Source organism: Chionomys nivalis, chromosome 4 (genome assembly GCF_950005125.1).
Source record: "Chionomys nivalis chromosome 4, mChiNiv1.1, whole genome shotgun sequence".
NCBI classification, from domain to species: Eukaryota; Metazoa; Chordata; class Mammalia; order Rodentia; family Cricetidae; genus Chionomys; species Chionomys nivalis.
The window spans coordinates 119415474-119438493 of NC_080089.1; the positions used below are offsets into that span (position 1 = coordinate 119415474).

Consider the following 23020-nt stretch of genomic DNA (forward strand, 5'->3'; position numbering starts at 1 on the left):
CTTGTAATCTCAACATTTGGGAGCGTGTAGAATCTAGAGTTCCAATTCCATCTTCCATAGCCAGGTAAAGGCCTGCTGTCTTATATATAAGACAACCCCCCAAACACACAAATGGAAGACATTCAAATAGTCTTTTCTTCATCTTCTTATCGTCCTTCCTCTTTCCTCCTTTTTTTTTTTTTTTTTTTGGTGGGGGAGATAGGTGGTGGAGCACATAGGGTTCTGTGTAACACCCCTGGAACTAGCTCTGAACACCAGGCTGGCCTCAAATTCACAGAAATCCGCCTGCCTCTGCCTTCTCAGCATTGATTAAAGGTGTTCGCTACCACCGCCCAGCCAGTGTCATTTTATAAGTGTCAAAACTGGCAACAACTCATATCTCCACGATAAAATTTATGCTTAAAATACCTAGTTTTCTTATGTAACATCTTCAAGGAATATTTAATGGTGACCTTAAATCTCACACACACACACACACAAATTAAGGACAAACCAAAGCAAAAACCACTATAAATTCATTATAAGCAAACAAAACCCCCACAATGTAGAAGCCGGGTTTGCTGTCTTGCTCTAGAAGCAGAGGCAGGGAGGTCTCATTTGAGTTCCGGACCAGCCTAGTCTACATCCAGGTCAGTCAGCGCTGCAAGAGTGAGTCACACCCCTTGTCCCGGCTCTATTTCTGTCCCCAACAATTTCCTGTATTTGGCACATTTTAAATAAACTCTTGGGGTGTTAGGTTATGCTATCTAGGACATAATCATCGAATGACTAGTTAAACGAATAGGCTGAGCCCCTTTAGGTCACAACTATCTCTGGTCTCGCGTAAAATGAATCGTCATGCGCTCGCTTTTCTGGGTCTCTTACTGTGAAATCCCTGAAGTTTTAAGGTTTCCTTGTGGAATGGAGGTCAGGTTGTCTTTGCAGGCAGAACTAGCCAAGGCCGCCTGTAGCGTTCCAGGTCCCCTGCCCCGCCATTGCGCTGCGGAACAGAAGCAGCGCCTTTCTGGCATCAGTGCCGCCTTGTGTTCCACCTGCAGGGAGCCTTCGGCCACGCACATCCCTGATTGCGAACCTCCACTCTCAGGAGTGTTTTCTTAACTGTACTGGTTTACAGACTCCTGAGCAGCTTTAAGAACGGGTCGCTAGGAAATTTGCAAACCGCTTTAGACAATCCTGGGTTTCAAAAATGGCAAATAAAAAGAAGAAGAAAAAGTATTATTTTGTGTAGCATTAAAATTTAAGATACTTTGATATTCTAACTATGATCTTTTTTGAGGCGGCTTTGCAACATTCAACTCATCTATGTAGAGAGGGGGGAAAAAAGGCACTTTACGAGCCAGCCAGGAGTCGAACCTAGAATCTTCTGATCCGTAGTCAGACGCGTTATCCATTGCGCCACTGGCCCAGTGCTGAAGGGCCTCTTTCCGCGATGGCTGATCTCCGATTACGCAGTTTCAACAGGCTTCCTGCCTGCAGTGCTCCCTTCTTGTCGGTTCGTTGAGCAGCTCTGCTCAGAGCAGCACAACCGGGACCCCGCCTCTTACCGCAGTGCGTTGCACCAATCTCCGGCGGCGACGTCAAGACGTTCTTGCCTCGCTCCAATCCGTGCGTCGGAGGCGTGTCTCGGCGGTCCCGGCTGGCGCACTGGTTTGTCCGCCGCGGGCTTCCGTGCTCTCCCGAGAGGCGGTCCCGGGAGGGGGTGGGACCAGGCCGAGGCTCCTTGGGCTACAGCACCTAGAGAGCGGCCGCGCCGTAGCCGAGGTGGTGTCGGGCCCCGCTGCGGGTGGAGAGAAGAGGAAGGAGGCGCGGGTGCACCATGGCGGCGGCGGCCTACGAGCAGCTGAAGCTGTGAGTCCGGTGGGCTGCGGGCCCTGACAGGAAAGGGCTGCGGGCGCTGACAGGAAAGGGCTGCGGGGCGAGCGGGCGCCGCGGCCCCCACTGGCCAGGCGAGCGGGCTCGGCTCTCTTCGTCCGGCACGGCCGCAGCGTAGGCCCCGGTGTCCCGCAGCCTCGCTCGCCGCTGGGCCTACTGTGGTGAGCCGAGCCGGGGCCCGCAGCTCTAGCGGAGGCTGCGGTCGACTTTCCGGTGTGGCTGCTCGGAGAGGCCTTATTGACTGGACCTCCGGGAGTGCTTTGGCGTCCGCCGCCGGAGCAGACCTTGGTTTCTGACTCTCCGGGCCTGGGAGCCTCTAGGACGAGACCTTCTTAGGGTGCTGCGGAAATTCAGTGAGTCGTCCGAAGGGCCAGACGAATTTACTGTGCTTTACAGTCTGCGTTGAGAGCTAGGGGCTTGCCTCTAGTTTGGCACAGTAAAACTGACTTTTTAGCAAAGCTAGGTGCTTAAGGTTTTGAGATCTAGCCGTTGGTTTAGAGTTGCAAAAATAGACATAAGCTCTTTGGCTCGTCCTGTGTGTGTTTGTGTTTTAAAGGAGGGATTCCTCATGCTGTTACTCTCCGCACCTGCACTCTTTATTGGGCGAATATTTTCACCCTAATCGCTTTAATTATTTACCTCGAGATTGTTTGAAAGTCACGGACCATAGACTGGGAATGCCTTTAGTAGCAGAAACAAATACAACTTTTGGAAAGCCAAATTAGAATATCCTGTTACTTAGACATTGACATTCTAATTCGTTTGCAGAGAAACAAATGTAGTTTGGGTGCTCCTTATGAGTAACTGAAAAGTTCAGTATAAAGTTAGGTGTGCAGAATTAGGAGGCCATCTATTCAACGCCTTGTGTGTTTTGAAAAGAGGTGATAATTGTTTTTTTTGGTTCACCCTTTGTCCCTCTTCCACTTGCTACAGTTCTCTTTGAAAACCCCAGCTGCATCCCCCCCCCCAATTTCTTCTTTTAACTATTTCTCCTTTGCACAGTGAGCAATCACCTCACTGGTGACAGTTGAAACAAAGTGTATTTGGTCTGTGTTGGGCCGGAGTCGCATGAACGTTACTGGCAAATTAGGCTATTGTCCACCTGATAGTTGTTGAAGGGTTGAATATGATCCCATACTAGGTCTCAGGTGTGTTTAAGCTTGAAGCAGCTCCGCTTTAGGTTACAGGATGTTGTTGTGTTTTCCTGCAGCTAAAGACTGAGATGGATAACTTGAGAATTAGGAGAGTGAGTTTTGAGTTGCCCAAGGCACTAAGTCTCCCCAGTTCAGACCTTAGTACAGGCAGACATCCTCTATGTACATGAAAGAGAAGGAAAATTTATCATCTAGTGGTGGGAACAATGGTTTTGCATTGAAGTAGAAACTGAATTTGAGTTACGTATTGTATTGAAGTGGAAACTGAATCTGGGGCTATGTGGAAGTCACTATCATTCTTTAGGTTTTGGATGTTTCTATAAATGTGAAGATAGAACTTTGTTGCAGCTTTTTATTGGGCAAAGGGTTTGTGAGTTAGAATCTGTTTTCACCCTTTCTTTGGCCCTCCTGTTTAAACTTTCAAATATGGCCCTTGAACAGAGAATATTCTGTTTTAGAGCTATTTGTAGGTTGAATTAGTTGCTTACCTATCTAAGAATTGGTAGGACATAGTAGCCACTTTTAAAAAATGCCTACAAAGCCCATGTATGAAAAGTTACTTTATTATAGATATACTACGGGTATATAACTTAACTAAATGTTGAAGTGTTTGAATATTAAATAATAACCTTTAGTACATTGTCATACATTTTCTTCAGTCCATCTTTGCCTTGTTAAAATATCTACGTTCCAGATATGTTTTGTTCATCTTCTAATTCTTAGCTTAGAATTTTCACTTCCATTTTATTGACCTACAAGATCAAGCCCACATTTCTTACCCACCTAAATTCTAATTTCTTTATGATCTTTTAACTTTATTTCCTGTAAGTCATGCTAAAGTTTGCTACTCCTCTTCTAGCTTCATGTTGGGTGGTTTTGTTTTGTTTTGTTTTTTTGAGACAGGGTTTCTCTGTGTAGCTTTGGTGCCTGTCCTGGAACTAGCTCTGTAGACCAGGCTAGCCACAAACTCACAGAGATCCACGTACCTCTGACTCCCCAGTGCTAAGATTAAAGACTTGTGCCACCGTTGCCTGGCTCATGTTGGGTTTATTTTGATATTTCTGCTGGAGTGCTTTCTTCATCCCTCCTGTCTCCGTGCTGGTCAGCCACATTTGTAGTGAAGAAGGGAGATCTCAGGAACAGACAATGGATTATTAACTTCTTAAATGTTCTACTAGCTTTGCATCCTGGGCACATTATTCAGCCTCTGTGAATAACTTTTTTTCCTGAAAATAGGAGTGTTTATACTTCATAATGTTAAAAAGTTTGTAGACAAAGTACTCAAAGTGTTTCCTAGATAACCTTCTCTGAGAATCTGGTTTCCTTCATTGAGCTCCTTTATTATTTTTCAAGCCAAAAGTGAGGATTTATTGTCACAAGATCTGGGCACCAAATATCCACATGATTTACACATTCTGCTTACTCTTTCATAGACGAGAGGACTGAAAGATAGAATGACCAATCCAAAGTACTATTTGAGCCACTTTGTCATGTGAGATATAATAGTTACTTATATTTTGTTTATCCAACAAGGTTGAATATCTAAAACATGATCAATACCTTAATGTTGATTTCTTCTCTAATTCTTTTCAATGCTTAGCATGAACCTTTGAGGATCATCTATTCCACAAATCTCCAGGAACTACTTCAAGAAGAGCAGAGTCTGGAATAATTTGGCTTGTGTTCTTCTGCAGCAGAGGCTTACGTCTTTTCCTGTATATTATTGTCAGTGCCTATGCGAAGTCACAGGGTGTCCTGGTCACATAGGTCAAGCACTAAGCCGTGGCAGAGTCAACCTTGAACCACAGTTGGCCAAGAGTCCAGTGATCTTTCCATTCCATTGCATTATTCAAATGATTCTTTCTTATCAGATGTTCTCTTTAGTCTGTGGATAGCCAGTTGTAAAACTGAGTTCTGGTAAGAGAAAATAGTTGACGTGTGTGTATGTGTTTTTCATATAGAAAACAGAATCTTGTTTTTTTTTTCTTTTTCTTTTTGGTTTTCTGTGGCAGGGTTTCTCTGTGTAACAGTCTGACTGTCCTGTAGCTCACTCTGTAGGCCTTGAACTCACTGAGATCTGCTTGTCTCTGCCTCCCAAGTGTTGGGATTAAAAGCATGTACCACCACTGCCTCGCTGTTGTTTTAAAAGACAGAGTCCTACTATATAGCCCAGGCTGGCCTTGAATTCATGATTGTCCTGCCTCACCATTCCCAGTGCTACAATTATAGATATTGGTGAACATGCCTAACTTTTTAGGCTTCTCACATAAGCATGAATAATGTCAGACACAGTAAATCTGAAATTGCAAAAATAGAAAAGTACATTATTGGATAATATTAAAGCCACCCTGCACCACCCTCCTCTTTAAATGTCAGCCAACATAAAAAACCTAGGATGGGCAGAGAATAGTTTTAGGTGTATCTAGCTTTTTGTAGGCAGAGCCTTCTCATTCCTTTCCTGGCCACTCAGACTCAAATAATCACACAGAAATTATATTAATTACAACAGTGTTTGGCCAATGATTTAGGCATATTTCTAACTAGCTCTTACATCTTGAACTAGCCCATTTCTACTAATCCTTGTATTGCCAAGAGGCTGTGGCTTACCAGGTGAGGTTTTGGCTGGAGACTTTCTCCTTCGGCAGCTACATTGTGTCTCTTTGACTCTACTCTCTCTATATATATCTCTTCCAACTTGGCTATATTCTACTAAGGCATTGGCCCAAACAGCTTCTTTATTAACCAATGGTAATAAAACATATTCACAGCATACAAAAAGGAATCCGACATCATTTTGACATTGTAAAATGGCTTTATTATTTACAGCATACACTGTTGAGAACCATGCTGTTAAGCTGCAAATACATAAATAAATAAAAGCATTACACACACACACACACACCTGCACAATTGCTTTTAAACAAAAAATATGCTGGGTAAGTTTAGGATTGTGTATCAGGTTGCTTTCATAGCTGTTCTCAGCCACATGTAGTTCACATGGTGGACATACTGAAGCAGGTGGTAGTTTGCTTCTGAAAAAAAATACCCTATCCTGAGCTGGAGAGATGGTTCATGGTTAAGAGCACTTGCTGTTTTTCCAGAGGACCCGAGTTTTTTCCCATCACCCCCATAGGGTGGTTTACAACTGCCTTCGTCTCCAATTCCGAGGAATTCAAAACTGCCTTCTGGGCTCCGCTGGCACCTTCATTCTCATATTCTCTGTCTGTCTGTCTGTCTGTCTGTCTCTCTCTCTCTCTCTCTCTGTCTCTGTCTCTGTCTCTCTGTCTCTCTGTCTCACACACACACACAAAATTGAATAATAATAAAACAAATCTTTTGAAAAGAAGTATCCATACCTTTAGGGGAAAGAAATACTATTTCCTCGCGAACTCACCTTTCTTAAACATTGTCACAGCTATGCATTAAAAGAATGAGATGACGCCCAGAGAGCAGATGCCACCCAAGCTCACTGCAGTGCACACTCAGTATTCACACAGCTTTGCATGGAGGGAAGGGTGTGGCTCAGTTGTAGTTTTCTTTATGAAATTAGGTGCGGATGATAAAGGTTTGTGTTCAGAGGAGGCTTTGGAAGGTCATAATAGAGAATCCTGCTTGAGAAAGGTTCTCTTGAGCCCAGATTGGTTTTGAACTCAAGGATTACTTGAATTCCTTTCTCGTCTTTCTGCTTCTATCTCAAAGGTGCTAGGATTACTGGTGCACTACTATACTGGCTACCATAGTGGGCTTGAAGAATTAAGATCTGGTTTGGAGGAGTCTGATTGTTAGTGTGTTTATAGTCTTGTTTTGTTGGGTCACAATTGTAGCTATCTTGGGATACATGTGAGCCTAGACCTGATAGGTTCTTTATTTTAGTTACCATGAAGTCTATGCTGTGCATTTGTTAGTTGAGAGTGCAGTATAACCTGTTTATGCGTTAAGTTTGAAAACTTCCTGGCAGAACGTGGCTTCCATGATACTTGTTAAAATTAAATTTCTCATCAGACAACATATTTTTCTCTCTTCTTAAATCAGTTTTCAAATTTGACCTGTCAGAAATTAGGGCACCAAAAGGTAGGGAGATTGGTAGAGGAAGGCAAGAAGGGGGAAAACGGAGTAGACCTGAAGAGTAGCATCAGACCTGAAGCCCACTGTTAGCTTTGTCCTAGGTGTCCTAGAAGTCTACCTTAATCCACAGTTTAATTTCTGAGAATATGTATTAAATGACCATTGTTATATTACTAGTAACATTTTCTTGGCTAGGATAAAAGAAAATGATGTTTAAAATTGTTTACTCTGTCACTAAGCCAGTGAAAGCACCAGTGGGCTAAAGCCAGTACCTTTGTCTGCAGAGTGTGGCCACTGGTGAGGGTGTAGAAGCAAACCATGCACGCCAGCAACAATTGCATCACGGAATATTTGTTTATTTTTGACTATAAGTACTTGATTTAAAAAAATCTCATCAGCTTTTGAAATGATGCCTAAGGAACATAAAATTTGCTATATATGCAGCTATATTTCAGATCAGAGTTAAGGCCAGTTAATGAGTGGTGGGGAATGAGCAGAGGGAAAGGGCACAGGAAGAGCAGATGACGCTGTGCTTCTGTGTCTAGCAGGATCCTAAGCCATAGTTACTGCCCTTAGAAATATCAGCGACAGCTTTGTTCATGTTTTTAATCCAAGTCTAGAATACCATTTTTAATTAAGCAAACTTTTATTGATAAATTTCACCTTATGAAAATCCAACACCAATGAAAGAAAATTATAGCACTGAAACGTACTTTCCTCTCATACAGAGTACATTACTGTTCATCCTCTAGTTTTTGTTGTAGCTACGCTTTCTTCCATACAAATTAGTATAAGTTTTCAATACCAGAATTCTTTTTTTTTTTTTTTTTTTTTTATTTCCGAGACAGGGTTTCTCCGTAGCTTTTGGTTCCTGTCCTGGAACTAGCTCTTCTAGACCAGGCTGGCCTCGAACTCACAGAGATCTGCCTGCCTCTGCCTCCCGAGTGCTGTGATTAAAGGCGTGCGCCACCACCGCCCGGCCAGAATTCTAATTTTATTTTATTTATTTTTTTTTTTAAATATTTGCTTATTTATTATGTATACAATAGTCTGTCTGTGTGTATGCCTGCAGGCCAGAAGAGGGCACCAGACCCCATTACAGATGGTTGTGAGCCACCATGTGATTGCTGGGAATTGAACTCAGGACCTTTGGAAGAGCAGGCAGTGCTCTTAACCTCTGAGCCATCTCTCCAGCCCCCTCTAATTTTATTTTTGAGACAGGATCTCGCTGTGTAGCCCTGGCTGGTCTGGCACTCACTATGTAGATCACGCTGGCCTCAAACTCACAGAGATCCTCCTGCCTCTGCCTTCTGTGTGCTGGGATTAAATGCATGTGCCATCAAACTGGGTCCGACCTTACTTGATTTAAACCAGGTAGATTTTGTGTTCAAAACCTGAAAAATGTGTTTGTTTATAAATGTGGAAGAAATAAGAGAGAACATTTTAATTACATTATCAGAATAGTGGTCGGGCAGAATCCGCAACTTAGGTTCTGGCAGCATCTCTCTGAGAGATAAGACCAAGGGCTCTTGTGCTAGAACTCTGCCTTAATCATCATTTGATCTCTGACATTATATTGAATAATCATTGCTGTATTACTAATGATAAGAAAATGCCACTTGGGACAATTTAGGGGTGCCTAATGTTGGCAACAGTAGGGCAGCACAGTAGGGTGAGGTGTTTCTTATTCATCTCACCAAGTGACTCCAACAACCAACCTACTTGTAGAGCCACAGAAGGGGCATTTGTGCCAGCCACAGATCTTTATCTCTGCTCACACCTGTTCTGCCACTATCCAGTTTACATGGATCACAACAGCAGCCCTCTGCTAGTTACTAAAGAAGTGCTGCCCTCTCCAACATGGATGGAGCTTGCACTCTCGGTAGCCAGAGCAAGCAGTTTTAGACTTTCTGTAGCTTCCCTAAACTGTCCATGAAATGTTTTTCTTTTTTCTGTCTGTCTGTCTTTCTTCCCCTCTCCCTCTCCCCCCCCCCCTTTTTTTTTTCTTTTTCTTTGCTCAAGACAGAGCAGCAAGTGAGAGTTTCTGAGCTGGCAATTAGAAAGTCAGATTATCTTGTTCCCCCAGCATCTTTGCTTATTTTCAGGAAGGTGTGCTTAGATAAGAATTTAAAGAACTTACCATCAACAGTGAGTGTAAGAGACTGTGCTTTAACAATACTTAACATATCTGTAGTGTTCCAGGGAGAGGTTTCCTACCCTTCATCTGTCTACTTGTGGGCACATTCTGGCCAAGAGTTAAGGTGAATGTTACTTGGTTCTGTTGGAAATGGTATTGGTGTCCTATTGTCAAATTACTATAAGCTGCAAATATCTTGGTTAGTTTTTTTTGGTCAAATTGACAGAAGCTGGTGTTGTGGGAATTCTTTCAGCCAACAGCCTTTGATACCAGCCCATTTTGGGCATGGTCTGAGGAGGTACTATAATCGCAGATGAAAAGCGTGCATGGCCCTTTTTTCTGCTGAATTCGGTTCCCAGCTTCCAGCACACACAGAGAACTGTGGATCGTGCTATTCTTACTGTGAATTTTGTCCCCAAATAAATAAATCTTTGTTATACTCTATTCTGAGCTATTGTGGAACTCTTTAGTCCCTACAACTAGAGTCATTGGGAAGGTGGAAACTCAATTCAGAAAATGCTTCCATCAGAATTTCTTGTAGGTAAGCCTGTGGGGCATTTTTTGATTAATAATTGATGTGGGAGACCCAGTCCACTGGTCCGTGCTACCCCTGGGCAGGTGGTCCTGAGTAGTATATGAAAGCAGGCTGAGCAAGCCAGTAAGTAGCATTCCTCCATGGTGTCTCTTTTAGTTCCTACCTCGAGGTTCCTGCCTTGACTTCCTCTCTAAGTTGCTTTTGGATATGTTGTTTTATCACAGCAGTAGAAAGCAAACATAGCATATTATCTCATAACTAAGGTTTTAACAGAGCTGTGTTCAGGACTAAAGGCTAAAGGAAGAATTCATTTCCAAATTCATTTATATTGGTGACTCTGGTCTCGCTACTTGTGGTAGAGGAGCCGATGTCATCATTTTCTTCAGGCTGCCAGCCTGAGATTGGGCTTAGCTTCTCGAGGCCCCTCTCCTGTCCTTGCACTCTAGCCCTATGCCTTAGGAGCCACCAGTGAGCCATTTTCAGGGTGAAACTCTTCTCTCTGTGTCTTTTCTGACTAACAAGCTCATATTGGGTCTAACCCTACCATCCGAGACTTGCATCCCCCTTTTATTTTTGTTTTTTATTTTTGGTTTTTTGAGATAGTATTTTTCTGAGAGAAATCTACCTGCTTCTGCCTCCCCAGTTGCTGGGATTAAAGGTGTGTATCAACTACCACCACTTATCTTCTTTTAAGAACAGTCTATAAGTAAACTTAATTTCTTCTTTAGGACAGTGCATACATAATCAGGAAATAAGAATTTTAGGGTAACTTTTTAGAATTCTGCCTACCACAGTTACCTCTATAAATAATTTTCCATAAAGCTATTATTTGTTCATCACATTGTTGTCTGTGGATTAACTGTTCAAACTTTTAGTTGTAAAGATGGCTGCCAGAAGTAGCAGAGTATTATCCACATCTCCTGACTGTGTGTGAACTCATCAGCCAATAACCATGAAGATACCGGCCCACTTTGGGTGTGGTCTCATGTACTGTAGGAGCAGATGAAAAGCAAAGTGTGCATGGCCACTTTTCCTCTTGATTCAGTTCCCAACTCCAGCCCAGTGCACACAGAAGGCTGTGGATTGCTACCCTTACTGTGAGTTTATCCCCAAATAATAAACCTTTACTATACTCCATTCTGGGCTATTGTGGAACTCTTTGATACTACTACAATTTGGCATCCACATGGCCTGAACCCACACCACTGCCCCCCTCCTCCTGCCCTACGACGTGGCTCGGTTTAACTACCTGCCTACTGTGCAGCCTTACCACATGTTTGAGTGTAAACGGTGTAATAACCAGGCTAGCTTAATATGAAACAGCAAATTTTAATGAAGAGATAGCTTACAACACCAGGGATCCAGCGATGAGCAGGAAATACAAAAAAGAGGCCGGTGGGGCTCACACTCGCCAGATTTATACGTAAACATTAGCCTGAGGCGAACACACCCCCTAATGGGCTGGGCTATCCCTACATCTCCCCCTTTTGTCTAAATAAGACAGAACTAAACCAAATACAATGATTCTTGATAACTGTTTTATATATGTAATTTTATTATGTTAAAGTTAAAAATTCTTTTTAATTAGACAGAAAAGGGGAGATGATGTTGGATGTCCTTCTGTATATGTTTGCTTTTATTGGTTGATGAATAAAGCTGTTTTGGCCAGTGACTTAGCAGAGTAAAGCCAGGCAGAAAATACATACATACATACATACATACATACATATATATATATATATATATATATATATAGAGAGAGAGAGAGAGAGAGAGAGAGAGAGAGAGAGAGAATAGGTGGAGTCAAGTAGATGCCAGCCAGCTGCTGAGGAAACAAGACATGTAGAAAATGAGGTAACGCCATGACCATGTGATAATACATAGACTAATAGAAATGGGTTAAAATGTAAGAGCTAGCTAGAAGTACACCTGAGTCATAGGCCAAACACAGTGTTGTTAGTAATATAGTTTCTGTGCATTTATTCTGGTCTAGGTGACTGGGAAATTAAAGTGCGGTCTGTATACACCTGTCTTCTAAAGCCATCTCCATTCTGCCTTATTAGGATTAGGGGCCTTTGACTTTTCATGTACTCATAGCTTTATAAATAAACAGAATTTTTAAGCAGCTAATTTTTTTAAAGCATTTATTGATTGTGTGAGTGTACATGCATGCCATGGTCAGCCTATGAAGGCCAAAGGACAGCTTTTGAGAGGTGATTCTCTTCTTCCACCATGCCAGTCCCAGTCTTAGTTAGGGTTTCTATGACTGTGAAGAGACACCATGACCACAGCAACTCTTATAAAGGAAAACATTTAATTGAGGTGGCAGCTTACAGTTTCAGAGGCTCAGTCCATTGTCATCATGGCAAGAACGTGGCAGACATGGTGCTGGCTATATCTTGATCAGAAGGCAATAGGAAGGTGACCTGAGTGTCACAGTGAAGGTTGAGCAAAGGAGACCTTAGAACCTACCCAACAAATGACACAGCCCTTCCAACAAGGCCACACTTACTTAAACTAGGCTACACCTCCTAATAGTGCCACTCCCTATGAGATTATGGGGGCCTGTTACATTCAGACTACCACAAAGTCTTGTTTTACTTTAGTACTTCTTTGATTTTTTTTAAATTTCTTTTTATTGAAAATATTCATTAAATATTGACATCTAGTTCATGTAGCCAATGGCACATATTTAAAATACACAGTTTGGTAAATGTTGAGACTTTTAGACTGTCACTGCTTGGGTTCCTCAGCACAAGTTAAACACATATGGACTGTCCTGGTTGGGCCTTACCATACCACTCTGGGTAGTTACTCAGTAGATAGGAACACAGTGACTGAGTTTTTGTTCAAGATTGTTCATGGCACCTTCATTACTAATATCCCAAAGCCAAAAACCAGCCCAGATACCTATCAAAAGGGAATGAAGAGATGGCGATGTGCCCATTCGGTGAAATAGATCTGGTGGTAAAAGGGAACAAAGCACTAAATTCTGACATTTTGTTTTATTTGTTGTATAGTATTTTGCTTGATGTTCATTCTCTTAGAATATTCCCTAAAATGAAAGAACCTAGTCTAATAATATTAACAGTTTAGTAACTAATAACCCACAAATAGATGTTAGTTGTAATTGAGTAATGAAGGATTGGCTATTTCTCAGAAAACTGACAGTCAGAAATAGTAAGTATACAGTATATTCTGTTATGAGACACATCTCTGTAACACTAGATAACTCACTAGGTAAATAGAATATTAATGTCAGTAGATGACTGTGTAAGATTTTTCATCAACAAAGCGTGGCAGAGTCATGGGAGGGAAGAGGAGGAAAAGGCCCGAGATTGCTCTCACACACAAACCTGAAGTCTGGTGAATCAACAGTACAGACTGGGTGGGGCGGGGACTCTGCCTATGGTGGCCATAGACTGACTTTGTGAGGTAAGGCTTGCCCGCTGTTTACATTTCCAGAGTTAGCCCTTAACTATGCTGAATTGGCAGATCTATCAAGTTTATCTCTTGAGAAACCAACTGTTTTTGTTTTGTTTTATTCGTTTGTTAGACTTTGGGTACAAAATTGTGTATCATAATGGGTTCTCATTTTTTGTCCCTATTATTTTATTGTTGTCTTTTTTATAAAATGAAGGTTTTTTTTTTTTCAGGAAGGTATACATAAAGCAAAAGTTTAATTTATTTTTAAAAATTTAACATTTTAGCTAGCACAAATCTGTTTTAGTTACGTATTTAAATAATTTAGTCCTGGTGATCATACTTGGGGCCTTGCACATACAAGACAATACTTGTCCACTGAACTGTATCCCCAGCCCTTAATACAACATCTAATTTACTGTGTGTTTAACAAGCCCTAAGTCTCCAAAACTGGCTCATTTAATTCATGCTGTACATGTGTTGATTCCCTTATTGTAAGGGAATTATGAACAGAAAAAGACAAATTTTTGTGTATGGTCTTACAGCACATGGTCTGGCTCTGTACTTTGTGCTGTTATTATGCTATATTACCTTTGCCATGGTGCTGAATTAACACATTAGAGAAGATTATTCTTTCCTTAAGTGATTCAAATTGATGGCTTTATACAAAATTAAAAACTTATAGCATTAAGTACACAAATGGAAAAAAATTACAGTAAATTCATAAGGATAATGAACTTAGTAGTACCATCTGTTTAGAAGTAGTGATTTATACTGCATAAAAACCTGGTTGTAATAATTTTTGTTTTTGTTTTTCAAGAAACAATGTTTCTCTGTTTAACAGTCATAGGTGTCCTGGAACTGACTCTGTAGACCATGCTGGCCTCAAACTCACAGAGATCCATCTGCCTCTGCCTCCAAGTGCTAGAATTAAAGGCATGCACCACCACCCCCTGGCTGTAATAACTTTTTACGTCATGGCTTTATTTGACTTATTTATGCTTGTCAATTTCTTCTCAGGCATATCACACCTGAAAAGTTTTATGTGGAAGCCTGTGACGATGGAGCAGATGATGTGCTCACCATTGATCGCGTGTCCACAGAAGTCACCCTTGCAGGTAGGTTTAGTTCCAGAGATTCCCAGAAAGACTCAGCATTGAGATTACAGTAAATTAAGACTGTCGGGGACGCATCATTTTGAGCCTCTTCGAGTGCCTTCTTATTAGAAAACTTAATTTTGCTACCTCAGTTAATTTGGGGGTAGGTGTTTTTGAGAAAGGGTTTTGCTGTATAGTTCAGGCTGTTCTGAAGCTCATTATGGAGCCTAGGGTGACCCACCTCCCGAGTGCTGAGATTGTAGGTGTGTGTTACCATGTCTAGGCCAGAATTCTTTCTGCGTTTCCCTGTTTGTATTCTAATAGCTTTGATTTCAGTGTCCAGACTCATTTCTGGAGCTGACAGTTAAGAGTGAAGAAGGTGTTTCTGCTTTAAGTGTGAGGAGCTTGCACAGCTGCTTTGTTTGGTTTTGGAAAATTTCATAACTATGAGAGTACTTAAACATAAAAAAGAAAATGTACTTCACCGACTGAAACTTTAAATGTTTCAAGCAATGCTTTTTTTTTTAAATCCAATTTTATGGGTTGGAGAGATGGCTCAGAGGTTAAGAGTGTTGCCTGCTCTTCCAAAGGTCCTGAGTTCAATTCCCAGCAACCACATGGTGGCTGACAACCATCTGTAATGGGGTCTGGTGCCCTCTTCTGGCCTGTAGGCATACACACAGACAGAATATTGTATACATAATAAATAAATAAATAAGTAAATAAGTAAATAAATAAATATTTTTTAAAAAATCCAATTTTATTTTTTGCTTCCCCTGGGTGTGAAAAATATTCTTTCTCCAGTTGTGTGTATGGAACTATCTGAGTTCTCAAACTAAATTTCTATTTTGTTGGTGAGTTTTTCTATTTTCTTCTTTCTTAAGTCAAAAAAGATGTCCCCCCTTCAGCTGTTACAAGACCAATATTTGGGATACTGGGCACAATCCATCTGGTAGCAGGTAAGAGAAAATAAGCCAAGATGGGAAAGAAGGTAATTAAATTGATAACATTAGATAATGAGAAAAAAAATGTTCTTCCTGTCATTTGTTAGGTAAATCTCTAGGTTAGGTATTTGTCCTCAGTTTCTAAAAATAATATTCTCCAAACAGTTTTATTTATTACCCTGAAATATTCTGGGGGTTTTTTTGGGGGGGGGGTGAGCGGTTGGTTTTTTTCTGACAGGGTTTCTCTGTTGTGTAACCCTGGCTGTCCTGGAAATTACTCTGTAGACCAGGCTGGTCTCAAACTCAAAGTGATCCACCTGCCTCTGCCTCCCAAATGCTGGGATTAAAGGCATGCACCACCACTACTCAGCCTGAAGTACTCTTTTTTTTTTTTTATTAATTTTTTTTATTTTTATTTTTTTTTTTTTTGGTTTTTCGAGACAGGGTTTCTCTGTGGCTTTGGAGCCTGTCCTGGAACTAGCTCTTGTAGACCAGGCTGGTCTCGAACTCACAGAGATCCGCCTGCCTCTGCCTCCCGAGTGCTGGGATTAAAGGCGTGCGCCACCATCGCCCGGCTTATTAATTTTTTTTAATTAAAAATTTCCGCCTCCTCCCTGAAGTACTCTTTTTAAAAGAAAAATTTCATGTTTGATTAACTGGATTTGAAATCTCCTAAATTTTTATAAATTCCTTTTTTATTTTTATTTTGGGTTTTTGAGACAGGGTTTCTCGGTGTAACAGTCCCAGCTCTCCTGGAACTAGCTCTTGTATACCAGGCTGCTCTTGAACTCACAGAGATTTGCCTGCCTCTGCCTTCTAAGTACTGGGATTAAAGGTGTGCACCACCACCACCTGGCAATTTTAATAAATTCTAAGAACATTTAATTTTTGTTTGAGAGAGGGTTTCTCTGTATAGTGCTAACTGTCCTAGAAGTTGCTGTATAAATCAGGCTGATCTGGAACTCACAGAGATCCTCCTACATCTGCCTTCCAAGTGCTGGGATTAAAAGCATGGACCACCATGCCCAGCCCATTTAAAGAAAAATTAATGCATTGATCAGAATATTCTGTACCTTCAACCTTATACTGATAGGACAGCTATGTTACACTGTGACACTTGGTTCAAGTTATTAAGAAAGTATTTGTTTATTTGACATGTGGTTTGAATCTATATTTATAGCTGGCTTTGAGCTCTTTCTGTATTCAAGGCTGGCCTCCAACTCACTATCCTGCCTCTGCCTCCCAAGTGTTGGGATTAGAGGTATGTGCAAGAAGGTGGATTTTCATTTGAATTTCATTTTATTGAACTCTTAAAATGTTCTTATTTTCGCTTTGTTTTTACTTAAGTCACTATGCTAGATGAAAGTTATAAAAAATTTCAAATGTTCCATTTTCTTGCAATTAGTTCACAGTTTAGTGATAGAGGTATACAAGTAATAAGTTACAGTGTTACAGCTTTTAGGAAAGATTTATATACAGGAAAACTTGTGCAGGGCAGCTGGAGGTAAAACGTTGAACAGATCTTAAGAATTCATATAACGAAAGCTGGGAATATAGGTTGGTGATAGTGTGTAACTATCATGTAAGATCCCAGCTTCTGTTATCATTTTTAAAAAAGAAAGGGCAAGGGAGGGAACTATGCTTAATGATCAGGGAAGGGACTCGGGGGTTGTCAGGGTAAAGACTGGCATTATTGTGCGTAGGCTGTCATGATGTTGATGTCCGGTCACTTGTGGGTTCCCAGTATCTGGTTAGGTGCACTGCCCCAGCACGTCTGTCCACCATTGAGACAAAGGAACGGTGCAGGGAAGACTGCCCTGCACTTGCTAGGTCTTGTGACTTCTGGTGTTTTAAGGCACAAGCTTGGAAAAAAAAATATTTTCTGTCTCTACTCTCTATCAGCTAAGCTCAATTCAAAAGGTTTGTTTTTTTCTTTTTGAGGAAAAAAAATGGCCTTTTAAGAGAAAATTTTCAAATAATATATTACTCTTTATATTCGTAAATTTTAACAATGCTTTTAAAAAATGGGCCTTTTATCTGAGTAGCTAAATGCAGTCTCATTTTGCCAGGCTTTAAAGTTTACAGATAAGGAGCATCTAAGACTCCAACTCAGGGCTGCCCCTCACATGCTGAGCATTGCTCTGAACCCAGTTTGCCTTACTTCTGTGTTTGTTTGTTTATCTATTTATTTATTTTGCAGGTAATTATCTTGTTGTCATTACCAAAAAGATTAAAGTAGGTGAATTTTTTAATCATGTAATCTGGAAAGCCACAGATTTTGATGTTCTTTCTTATAAGAAGACAATGTTGCACTTGACTGATATTCAGGTAAGAATTCAGAAGCAGTTATTAATTGCAAAACTCAAAAGTTCCATGGAGTAGGAGGTTGTAAAATGTAGATGGAATTCTTATAAACCTAGTTATTAAACAGCTTACAGAATGAATTGTTCTACTAACTTTCTACTTATCTATAAAAATATTTTTTATTCATTGTTTCTTTTTTTTTTCTTTTTTTTAAAGAAAACTGTCTTTTTCTAAGGGGCTGGAGAGATGGCTCAGTGGTTAAGAGCACTGGCTGGTTTTCCAGAGGACCTAAGCTCAATTCTCAGCTTACAGCTGTGTATAATTCCAGGTCCAGGAGTTGTGACACTTTCACAGAGACACATATGCAGACAAAACACCAATACACATTAAAAAAATCATTTAAATATTTTTTAAAGCTCATATATTTTGTTGGTTTTATTTTTAAATAATGAAAAATTTAAATTATGAAGTTCTTTATGGAGAAAAAGACACAAATAGAATGACCAAGAACTCAGTACTCAGCCTTAACTTCATATTCTCTATAGAAAAATATTAGATACTTTTTTTCACTGTTAATCACTTGGGACATGGACATACACACACACAGAGTGTGTATACAGAACATGTGTATATATTTTAACATAGTCCTTCCTTTGCCCGCTCCTTTGTCCACAGATTTTAGTTACCTAGTTTAGTTAACATTAGACCCCTAACAACACGGAGTAAATTTTAGCAACCATGGTATATTAACTGAGGAAATAACTTAGTTACCTAGTTTAGTTAACACTAGACCCCTAACAACACGAAGTAAATGTTAGCGACCATGGTAGATTAACTGAGGAAGTAACTTAGTTACCTAGTTTAGTTAACACTAGACCCCTAACAACATGGAGTAAATGTTAGTGACCATGGTAGATTAACCGAGGAAGTAACTTAGCAGAGATGAAAGCGCAGACAGACAAATGGCAGCTCTCAAAGTGATTTGAGATTGGACATAGTCTAAGAACGGGGTACAAAGACAGGGTAGTGAAGTCACCAGTAAAGTGGAGTGGCTGTGACCGAAAGGAAGAGCAGGTGGTAACTGCAACACACTTTGTTAAAGGAATTACCAGAAGAATGACATGGCATTCAAAGTGCAAAGGATAAAATAAAATACTAAAAACTCATGTATGACTCAGAACAGTTTGTAACATTTACCAGTGTCAGAATAGATACTCCTGATCATAAATTGCATGAGAAGGAGCAATGGGCAGGTGCTGCTCAGGTTTCTTGATAAATTTTTAACAAAGTAAAATATTTCCAATTTTTATATTTCTGATAGTTTTGATTATAATTTACCTGCTATTGGGTGTAGTGGCACATGCTTGTAATTCTAGCAGTTGGAGACTGAAGCATGAGGATCAATGAACTGTAGATGGGACTCTTGTCAGAGACATGAATACTGTCTGTCATTCATTAAATACAGTGCTAATATTAGTTTCACTGTTCATTTTTTGATTCATTTATAACTTAAAATAAAAACATCTTTGGTGGCTTTTTTAATAATGTGTATGAATGTTTTGCCTGCATGTATGTATGTGTACCACATGTGTTCCTGGTGCCTGCAGAGGTCAGAAAAATGCATTGAATCCCTTGGAACTAGAGTCGTGGATGATTGTGAGCCACCGTAGGTACTGATAACTGAACCCCCGTCCTCTTAACCATTGAGCTAACTCTTCATCCCCAAGAACATTATTTAATATTTTCACAAAATCCTTAAAGGTTCAGAACAATCAATTTTTCAAGCGGCTTATATAAAGTAGTTTATGTTATTAAGGTTTAAGATAACATGGTCATTTTTTACACTGTACAAAGTGAAGATTGACAATACTTATTTTCCAAAGGTATTTTTTTGCTTGAAATATGGTGATATTTTTACAAATTACATTTGCGATTCTGATGTATGATCTCTCTTGCCCCCCTCCATTTCTACCTCCCACCTTACTTTAGGAGCACTGGGATTATGGATGGCATCACTGTACCCAGGCTTAGGTTGGTTTTGGGAGTCTGAACTCAGGTCCTTATGCTTGTATAACAAGCCATGTACCCACTGAAACATCTACCAATCCTCTTTTCAGGTTTTGAAACTTACTTTTTCTAGAACTGATTATTGGGTTTTTAAAGTTAGACCTTTCTAAAATGCTTGTTTCCAAAGTAATTTACAAGGGTTTTTCTTTAAAAATGTGCCCTCTCCTTTACTGTGTAGCTCTGGCTGTCCTGGAATTCACTTTGTAGACCAGGCTGGCCTCAACCTCACAGAGATCCACCTGTCTCTCTCTGCCCCACTCTCCCCGCGCCCCAAGTGCTGGGATTAAAGGCGTATGCCTTTAAAAATATTTTATACCTTAGTTTTTGTTTTGTTTTTTTGTTTGCTTATTTTGTTTTTTGTTTTTTCTGTTTGTTTGTTTTTCTGGGGAGATAAGGGCCTTACTATGTAGCCCCAACAGGCCTGGAACTCATAGAGCTCCGTCTTATTCTGCCTCCTGGGTGCTAGGATTAAAGGCATGTACCAAGTTCTTGGCTCCATTTTTAAAAAAGGGTATTGGTTTTCTTTTTGCGTGTGAACCGATGTGTTTAATTATGGTTACTTTTATAGGAACATGGGCAGTTTAGCAGAAAATGTCTTTCCCACCCCTAACAGCCATCTTATCCTCAGGGAGGAGAATGCCTTGTTTGTTTCTACAAGACTTGTTTTTCCAAAACATATGCCTTATCTGTAAAAATGCCAAATCATAACCCTGTTTTACCAATTAAAACTGTAATATAGGGCCAGGCAGTGGTGGCGCACGCCTTTAATTCCAGCACTTGGGAGGCAGAGGCAGGCAGATCTCTGTGAGTTCGAGACCAGCCTGGTCTACAAGAGCTAGTTCCAGGACAGGCTCCAAAACCACAGAGAAACCCTGTCTCGAAAAACCAAAAAAAAAAAAAAAAAACAAAAAAAACCAAAAAAAAAAACCCTGTAATACCTGTAATATATGCTTTTTTATACTTTAGAATTTCCTTTTTCCTAATATATTAGTATGTTCATTCTCCATGAGAAATAATATTTTAAATAAATAAGCATGAAGCTTAGAGCTCAGTCTTTAATGCACTTGCCTTAACAACATGAGGGCCTGAGTTTGATCCCTAGAACTTCAGTAAAAATCCAGACATGGTTACATTTGTAATCTCAGGTGATGGGGAGACAGACACGGTTGAATTTTAGCCCTTGTTGACCAGCCAGCCTCTTGCCAGTCTTTGAGTTCTGGGGCTCAACAAAGATAGATAGTGGGGTCTGGAGAGATGTCTGAGTGGTTAAGAGCACTTATTGCTCTTGCGGAAGGTGGCTTACAACCACATGTAACTTCAGTTCCAGGGGATCTGATGCCTTTTTCTGCACTAGACTCACACGTGGTACACGTACATATATAGGCAAAACACTCATACACTTAAAATTAATAAAAGTTATAAAAAAGTGTACTGAGTGATAACACCTAGAGTCATTCTCTGGCTTCCATACTCACCCTCACACACATATGCACACCAACATATATGTACACGCATGAAATAAAAGTAGAACTACTCAGGAATATTTTCTTGGATTTGTCATCAAGCCATAAAGCTAATTTTGTGCTGTTTACTACATTTTTATTTTGCTTTTGCTTAAATTAAAAAATATATATGCATTTATAATGTATATGTTTACATGTTAATTGCTTAATAACTATAAACATTATCAAACCTTGACAATGTTTTTGTTTTCGGAACAAATTTGTTTTTTTTTTAAATGTCAATATTGTTTTTAACTGGGAAAGCCAGCTAAAATTATTATTCTAAAATAAAGGAAATACTCCTTTTAATAGGTTTTATATTCTTTGTTTAAGTGAAAAATGACTATTTCCTATCCAGCCCAAATCAGTGAATTTTTCTAAAAGTGAGGATAATGCTCATCTGTTGATTTGTGTGTTTGATCTGCTAATGAGGATAATGATGGTAGACCAAACAGGGTGGGTAGTAAAGGACGGAGAGAATCTGGGAAGTATTGCACACCACAGGCTGTGCTGTATCCTAAAGTGGTGGTGTCTCAAAAAACAAACTCTTGTGCTTTAGAGTGATAGTTGTGGAGATACCAAAGGGAGGAGGCTATACCTACACCAAGTGAGTTTAATACCTACCTATAGTGTTTATAGACTATTCCCATCTCTATTCAGGTGCTTATTTATGTCAGTGACACTTAATGGAGCTGGAATACATGTTTTTAATTTTGCTGCCTTCTCATGCTGACAGATTTTCTTTTCAACTGTGACCAGTATTGAACTCTTTCTTTTCATCTTTGCAGTTACAAGATAATAAAACTTTCCTAGCAATGCTAAACCATGTGTTGAGTATGGATGGATTTTACTTTTCAACAACATATGACTTGACCCATACTTTGCAGCGGCTGTCTAACACAAGTCCAGAATTTCAAGAAATGAGTCTCTTGGAAAGGGTAAGCTGGATCTTCAGGTAGCTTAATTTATTTTTTGTTGTTTTTAAAAGAGGCATGTCCCTTATAAAAAATTATGGGTTTATTTTTTTTCTATCCCCCACTTCCCACTTCTGGTGATAAATTCAGGACCTCATGTGCTAGGGGTGACTATGAGGTGGCAGTCACTGAAGAACTAACTGAGGAGACAGCAGAAAGGACATGTGTAGAATTCCTTTTTCTTGGAGGAGGTCAGGCATGAGTGGGGTCAAGATGGAGGGCAAGTAGCCATGCAATAGCTATGCTGGGTCAGGTGTTGTCCTTGGGTGGTGGTAGTGGAGATGGAGAAATTCGTGTAGACCTGAATAAGATTTATTTCTTGGTCTGTGATTATCTAGAAAGGTGGAAGAGGATACCTGTGTGTGATGAGGCAGACAGGAATCCCGGGGAGAAGAGGAGCAGATTTGAAGTGAGGTGTATCCTGTTTGGACATGTCAGAGAAAGTCGTGTTAGTCACCAGGTGGAGGCATTGATGAGTGTAGTTTTCCATTTGGGGACACTTACTGTGGCTGGAGGTATTTCATTAAGTTTCCAAACTTTCAGGCAGATCAGCGGTTTGTATGGAATGGGCATCTGCTCAGAGAACTGTCTGCTCAGCCAGAGGTAATGCACTCCTATTCAAATTTGCTTTCTTATTGTAATACATATTTGCATGTGTTAAAATGAATAACCACTCACTAGGGAGTGGGTAAATAATTCTAATCAACTGTAACACACACACACATACTTGGCCGTTCTTGCCCTCTCTCACTGCTCTATGTAGAAGTCTAATCTATGTGTTAGCTTCCTGACGCTCTGGAGAGCGTGTTTAGGCTCAGGGCTTTCAGAATTTTCAGTCCATTGTCTGACGACTCTCTTGCCTTTGGGTCTTTAGTCAGGAGAACATGTCAGGGAGAACATTGATGGAACAAATTGCTTACTTCATGGTAGCTAGTGAACAAAGGGA

At 40.2% G+C, this 23020-nt stretch overlaps 1 protein-coding gene and 1 non-coding gene across 2 annotated transcripts in view; one reads left to right on the forward strand and one right to left on the reverse strand.

Moving 5' to 3' along the window:
• Positions 1-1332: 1332 nt before the first annotated feature.
• Positions 1333-1405, reverse strand: Trnar-acg (transfer RNA arginine (anticodon ACG)). Its single transcript has one exon. It is a non-coding gene; the product is annotated as a tRNA-Arg (tRNA).
• Positions 1406-1697: 292 nt separating this feature from the next.
• The window catches only part of Sacm1l (SAC1 like phosphatidylinositide phosphatase), a 55527-nt gene continuing 34204 nt past the window's right edge, over positions 1698-23020 (forward strand). The window contains exons 1-6 of the mRNA XM_057768207.1: positions 1698-1848; positions 14207-14304; positions 15168-15242; positions 17428-17555; positions 21889-22038; positions 22618-22677. Coding sequence (XP_057624190.1) covers positions 1817-1848; positions 14207-14304; positions 15168-15242; positions 17428-17555; positions 21889-22038; positions 22618-22677 — 543 coding nt within the window. The 5' untranslated portion in view covers positions 1698-1816. The remainder of the gene's footprint in view (positions 1849-14206; positions 14305-15167; positions 15243-17427; positions 17556-21888; positions 22039-22617; positions 22678-23020) is intronic.